This window comes from Episyrphus balteatus, chromosome 3 (genome assembly GCF_945859705.1).
Source record: "Episyrphus balteatus chromosome 3, idEpiBalt1.1, whole genome shotgun sequence".
Lineage (NCBI taxonomy): Eukaryota > Metazoa > Arthropoda > Insecta > Diptera > Syrphidae > Episyrphus > Episyrphus balteatus.
Genome location: NC_079136.1, coordinates 3,798,718 through 3,805,776, shown reverse-complemented (window position 1 = coordinate 3,805,776; position 7,059 = coordinate 3,798,718). Strand labels below are relative to the sequence as shown.

General features: G+C 41.4%; 2 protein-coding genes across 2 annotated transcripts; both read right to left on the bottom strand.

Moving 5' to 3' along the window:
- Nucleotides 1-798: 798 nt before the first annotated feature.
- Nucleotides 799-4,062, bottom strand: LOC129913226 (uncharacterized). Its single transcript, XM_055991785.1, has one exon. It carries the CDS (start codon nt 4,060-4,062, stop codon nt 799-801), a length of 3,264 nt encoding a protein of 1,087 aa, XP_055847760.1.
- Nucleotides 4,063-4,111: 49 nt separating this feature from the next.
- Nucleotides 4,112-6,530, bottom strand: LOC129917161 (uncharacterized). Its single transcript, XM_055997546.1, has 2 exons — nt 6,238-6,530; nt 4,112-6,087 (listed from the first exon to the last, which is right to left on the bottom strand). The coding sequence occupies exon 2, from the start codon at nt 6,068-6,070 to the stop codon at nt 4,127-4,129; it is 1,944 nt and encodes a 647-aa protein (XP_055853521.1). The 5' UTR covers nt 6,071-6,087; nt 6,238-6,530; the 3' UTR covers nt 4,112-4,126.
- Between the last annotated feature and the right edge of the window lie 529 nt (nt 6,531-7,059).

Genomic DNA, 7,059 nt, shown 5'->3' with positions numbered 1-7,059 from the left:
ATGGCGAAGCGAGATGGCGATGCAATGGCGCATGGTTGGCAAATCGATGTATAAGTCGTAAACGTTTGGGTCAATAAAATGGTAATTGTTTACGATACAGTGCATAATCTATACCTAGTGGAAGTAGATAGTAATATTACTATGTTGATGTCAAGTTAGACAAATCACTTCGATTGGCATATAGAAAGTGACGTTTAGAAAAATACATTTGACGCATAGCGTGCAATCGCTAATAGAGCAAATTTTTAAATCGATGAACTATTTAATTCTTATCTGTTAATTTTTTTGTTTTGCTTTTCTAAATGGTATAACTAATTGTTTGAAAGCAATGATGTTTGGTGCAGAAATCGCTACATTCAACTTGGAAATAGGTACAGCTACTTGTAAGCAAGTAAGAAGTTCAAAATCTTAATCGAATGATTTTTTTCAAACGAGACAACAAGAAACTAAGTTTTGAAGAATAATTTCTGTTAAAGAAATATTGTTAAAAAGACCAAAAACAGTACATTTTGAAAGTATTGTATTCAATTTTAGTCGTACCTATTTAATTTTTGTGACAATCATATAAAAAGATAAGGTATCTGTTCGAGCGGAGTATAAGTGGACTGTAAGAAAGAAATGAAGAGAGTAACAATGATTATTTGTACTAAGAGCTTTATTATAATAAATGAGATGACCGTGGTTGGTAGCTAAATCAAGACTGAAGTATGTTACATAATATATGGTTCAAATGTACATCTATGATTTGGCGGCAACATTCTGCCCACCTTGAGAGAATACATTTTATTTTCTCAAAACTCAATTGTTAGGCTTGTCATCGATGAAAGATAATAGAGGTGAAACTTTGACTACTGGTCGCATAAGTACTCCATCTGCTGTCTTTATAGTGACGACTCGCACTAGATCGTCATGTCCGGGGTGTAAACGAATAATTCTGCCTAGCTTCCACTTTGTTGGTGGCAACTTCTCATCACGCAGTAACACCAAATCTCCAACATTGAATTTAATACTCGGACGATTCCATTTTGCCCGTTGTTGAAGCTGGACTAAATACTCCAAACTCCACCTTTTCCAGAAGTGCTGTCGTAAACTTGAGATAATTTGCCATCTATTCATCAGATTTCCCTTGAATTCATTTACATTGGGTTCCGGTATTGTTTTCAACGGTTCGCCAATGAGAAAGTGGCCCGGTGTCAGAGCGGACAAATCGTCGACATCAGATGTTGTAGCACATAGAGGCCTCGAATTAACGCAAGCTTCGATTTCTGTTAGCAGTGTTGTGAACTCTTCGTAGGTTAGCAAAGTATCTCCCAAGGTGCGACGAAGATGGAACTTGACACGTTTTACTGCGGTCTCCCAATATCCACCCATGTGGGGAGCGGAAGGCGGATTGAAATGCCAGACTGTGCCGTCGTCGCTGAGATGCTTCGCCAGGTGTTCGTCTTTCATTGCGAGTGAGAGAAACATCTTAAGCTCCTTTTCAGCCCCGACGAAATTTGTGCCATTGTCGCTGAATAATTCCTTGCAATGGCCTCTTCGGGATACGAATCTTTTAAATACAGCGATAAACGTTGCTGATGAAAGGTCGCTTGCTAGTTCTAGGTGCATGGCACCAGTGGACATACACACAAAGATGGAAATATACCCTTTCACAGCTCTAGAACCTCGTCCTTTCGAAAAACGTAGCTGCACAGGTCCAGCGAAGTCTACGGCACTGCGCAAAAACGGTCGGCAAATTTGAACTCGTGGCCATGGCAAATCGCCCATTAGTTGCTGCTGAACGACGGCAGTATATCTGCTGCATTTGATGCACAATTTATAAACCTTGCGTACAAGTTGTCGTGCCCTGATGACCCAGTATCGGCTTTGTAGAGTAGCAAGCATAGTTTGCGGGCCAGCGTGAAGCGTAGATGAATGAATGTCTTCGCAAAGAAGCAAAGCAAGTCTCGAATTTGCCGGAAGTACCAATGGATATTTTTTGTCTGTTGTAAGACGCGAGTTGGACAACCTTCCTCCAACTCGAATGAGGTGATTTTGGTCTAGAAATGGATGCAATTTTAGAAGTTTACTACACTTACCCACAGGCTTATTGGATTGCAGTCTGTGAATCTCGTCTGGGAAGAAATGCTTCTGGGTTTGGTGTATCCAAAAATCTAGAGCACTGCTTAGCTCAGAAAGGTGAAGATGTCGACTTGATTTATAAGGAGGGGTTGAAGTTTCGTCTTCACTGGTCTCAACAGCATTGCTTAGCCCTAGAAGCTGAAGACGTTTTCTTTCTTCTTCTTCTTTGCGGAGCTTAACATGACGACGAATCTGGGCAATGTATCGGAGAATATAACCGGTGATGCGTTTTAACTTTCGTAGAGATGAATACTGGTTGATGAGATCCCAGATTGGTGGCGGTGCAGTGACGAGATTAGCTGATTCTGATCGTTGGTCTAATTTTGTTGTGAAAATATGTTGCGCAGGCCAAGCAGATTCATCTTCGCGGAGCCAAGTAGGCCCGCTCCACCAGAGAGGATGTTCAGATAGTTGATGTGGAAAGACACCTCGAGTAGCACAGTCTGCTGGGTTTTGCGATGATTGAACGTGAAACCAGTTTTCAGCCGGAACGATCTGCTGAATCTCCGACACACGATTTGCAACAAAGGTCGTCCACTTGCCAGGTTCTTGACGAATCCAGGCAAGCGCGACGGTGGAATCGGTCCATCCATAAACTTTGCGTACGTGCGGTGACAGACAGACTTTTACGTGTTTCATCAGCTGTGCCAAAAGAAATGCTCCACACAACTCTAGGCGTGGCAGCGATAAAGTTGTGGTCTTCAAGGGGGCGACTCTTGTTTTTGCGGTCAGTAGACATACGGAGATACTTCCGTTAGGAGCTACTGTGCGCACGTAAACGGCTGCGGCATAAGCTGATTGAGAAGCATCCGCAAAGCCGTGTAAATCAGTTGTAGCCTCGGGGATCCCTGTACCAACCCACCTCGGCACTTTGATTGCTGCGAGGCAGGTGATATGGTCCCTGTAATGCAACCATTTGCGTTTGATGTCGTGTGGCACAGTCTCGTCCCAATCCACCTTAGGTCTCCAAAGACTTTGAAAGATCATCTTTGGAATTATGGTTGATGGAGACAGCAAACCCAAGGGGTCAAACAACTTACAAGAATCTGAAAGAAGAATTCGTTTAGTTAGGATTGTATTTGGTATTTCATTGACCTGGACAGCAAATGAAAGATGGTCGAGTGAAGGGACCCACTGAAGGCCCAGTGTCCGGACGCCATCTGTTTCATCAAATTTCAAGGATTGCATGACCTCACGTTGATCAATCGGAATAGAGTTTATGACGGTTGGTGAATTAGACGCCCACTTCCGGAGATGGAACCCACTTTCGCTTAACACGTTGGATATGTCTAACTGCAAATGCTGGAGATCGTCTTCCTCATAGCAACCAGTAAGGAGGTCATCCATATAAAAATCACGTAAGATAACTTGAGTTACTAAGGAGTTTGGGCTTGTGATAGTCGCAGCTTTTTGAAAAGATTTAACCGCCAAATGAGAAGCGGACGAAACCCCATAAGTAACTGTCAAAAGTTTGTAATCTTTGATATCTTCGGATGGTGAATCTCTCCATACGATTCTCTGGAAGTCGACGTGTTGCTGATTTACTCTTACCTGGCGGTACATCTTTTCCACATCAGCACTCATAGCAAAGCGATGTGTACGAAGTCGAAGAAGAGTTGAAAATAGGTCTGGCTGTAGTTGTGGACCTATCATCTGTGTGTCGTTGAGCGAAAATCCCGAACTGGTGCGGCAAGATGCATTAAACACCACCCTAAGCTTGGTAGTGGTGCTTGTTTCTTTGACGACCGCTCGGTGTGGCAAGTAGTAATGACTTTCAGCTGCTGGTTCCTGGCCAGCTTCTTCAATGTGGCCCAATTCCAAAAACTCGTGTATAAATTTTTTATAATTTATGTAGAGGTCTTTGTTCTTGGCAAATTGTTTTTCCATGCGAAGTAATGCGCGAACGGCTGAATTGCGGGAGCTGGACGACGAAGCGGCCATCCGTCTGACGGTAATGTGTTTCCTCATAGAACTGCTCACACAAGCTCTCCTCGATGGTAAGGTGTTATACTTCAGGCAACGACTCTATTTCCCAAAGTCTAGACACTGCTTTTGTTAAAGCAGCATTGGTGAATAGGCACAGAGAAGAAGCGGTATATGTTGGCACTGGAGCTGGCATTGGAGTTGAGTCCGACACTTTGCCCATTAATACCCACCCAAGTGTGGAGTTCTGAGCAATTGGTGTGCCAACTGGGCCTTTGATCAATCCGGTGCATAGAAATTGGCTTAGCTCATCAGATCCAATTAATAAATCGATGGCTGCAGGTATGTTGAAGCATGGATCTGCTAGTGCGAGTCCACTGATATGTGGCCAATTGTAGTTATGAACTGGAACCGGCGGTAGATGGCTCGTTATTTTGTTCAAAATTTGAGCATTAATTGTTGTTGAAAACTTTTGATCAAGTGAGGTTAAGGTAAGTTCGACTTCGCCTTTCGAGGACCCGGCGTCTGTAGCGCCAATTCCTTCAATTGCTGTAGTCACTGATGTACGCCTTAGATGAAGTCGCTGTACACAACTTTCGCTAATGAAGGAAGCGTGTGATCCATTGTCGAAAAGGAGCCTGGCTGGCTGAGGCCTATTAGACTTGTCCATAACCTGTACCATTGCGGTACCAAGAAGTACATAATGCTTAGAATGAGAAGCATATGCTGGCGTGAAGCTGGGGGTAGATGTGGTTTGCGATACACTGGAGTCTGATGGTGACTCGCAATGTAAAAGCGTGTGATGATGGGCGTTACAGACTCGACACGTGTATTTACTTTGACAATTGGTTTGGTTATGACCAGATCCCAAGCAATTGGAGCATAAATTGTTGTCGTTCGCAAATGAGATTCGTCTTGGAACTTCTGTAGAACGAAACTTGTCACAAGTAAAGATAAAGTGCTTACCTGAGCAATATGGGCACACGTGGTTTTGAACCTGACGACGAAAACGACGTCCTTGAATTTTCTTGCTAGGTGCTACAGCTGTCGCAGGTGTCGCGCAATGAAGTGAACTTGATTTTTTACCTTTCACTTGTTGACTTGTTTGGTTCTTGCTGCTGGATGTTTGCTGGTGGCAGATGATGGCATCTAATGAACGACATCTGTTTTCCAAAAATGTCACAAGTTCGTTAAAGTTCGCAACTTTATTTCCAGTCTGAGTCAGCTCCCACTGCCTATGCGTCTCGATATCAAGCTTGCTGATAGTTAGATGAAGTAGCCAGTCATCCCAATTATCGACAGGTCTCCCAATAGCCTTGAGAGAACGGAAATGCTCTTGAGTTTCATCTAAGAGACATCTTATGGCAGCAGAAGACTCTGTATTTATTTTTTTGAGAGAGAAAAGCGCTTGAAAATGCGAATCGACAATGATTCTCGTAGAGTCGTAGCGCTTTTTCAATAGTTCCCAAACCTCGTCATAGTTGTTGCTCGTGATGCGAAAACCTTTAACAACTTGTAGAGCTGGACCTTGAAGGCTGCTCAACAAAAAGTGTAATTTTTGGACGCTGGAAATCGACGACTCACCATGGATGAATGCGGTAAATGCATCTTCAAAGGGTTTCCATTCTTTCGAATTCCCATCAAAGCATGGTAATTTCATTGGAGGTAAACGAATGTCTGTTCGAGCAGCGTGCAGCAATTTATCAACTGTAACTACCTCCTTGCTGGTGCCGGGAGGATCGTTTTTGATTTTGTTGCGTGCACGTGTGAAATTTGTAAGAGCTTCTCGATACCATGTCTCGCCTTGTTCACGTTCAGACTCTTGCTCTGCAATAGTTTCTGCTCCACACGAAAGTTCCACTTCTTGTTGGGCTGCTTGGAATTTATCCCACTGCTCGGCGAGGAGTCCGAGATAGACATCGATCTCAGCTGCATCAAATGACTCGGCTTTTTTACTGCTCACCATATAGCGCCTGATGGAATTGCGAGCCGTATCTCGCTTCGTTAAACTAGCTGCGTTGCTCATGGTGATATTAAGAACTGCTTCTTAATGTAATTAAAATTCAAAAAATATCAAACGCGAATTATTTGTAAGAAATTTAACAAAGAAAAAGCAACGGGTCTCGATAATAATGTGCCGTATTAAAGAAAGCCACGCGCTACGGTCAAATATACAAAAAAAAAGGTATGTACAATATACATAAATGCCGTTTAGTTTTTTGCGACACGAGCTCTTTCACACACACAAAGGGGATGGATTAAATGGGACAGTAGACAGTTATTGAATTTAGAATTTTATTTTTTATTAAACGAATGTTCTACATGTGGCGAAAAAGGACCAATGTTCGAGCGGAGTATAAGTGGACTGTAAGAAAGAAATGAAGAGAGTAACAATGATTATTTGTACTAAGAGCTTTATTATAATAAATGAGATGACCGTAGCGGTTGGTAGCTAAATCAAGACTGAAGTATGTTACATAATATATGGTTCAAATGTACATCTATGATTTGGCGGCATCAGTATCTGATTTTCTTTTTCACATGTTCAATATCTATAAATGCTCAAAGCATAAAAATAAACTATTTAGTAAAAACATCAAAAATTTCGTTTTGTCTCTATTTTTGAAAACTTTTTCTTAAGTCTTTTACAATATTTTAATTTTGAAATTTTTTAAAAGTATTGATATCGATAGAAAATATAAATACCTACAAATAACTACCTAATAAAAATTTTCCTATAGACAAAAATTCGAAAAGTAACAAAAAGTCAAAAATTTTGATAGTTACAAAAATTGTCATATCTTTATAACTTATCCATAGATTTAAAAAAAAAGTATCTTGTTGTCTTTGCAAGAAATTTTACATAAAAAGACATATGTACAAAATTTAAAACGGCGAGGATTCAAAAGATTTTGATTTTTTCTTTCAATTCTGATTTCTTTAAAATCTGAAGTGCCACAGAAAAGTTATTTAAGTTTCTTGCTTATTTATTCAGCGTTCAGGTGCCTGTTCTTT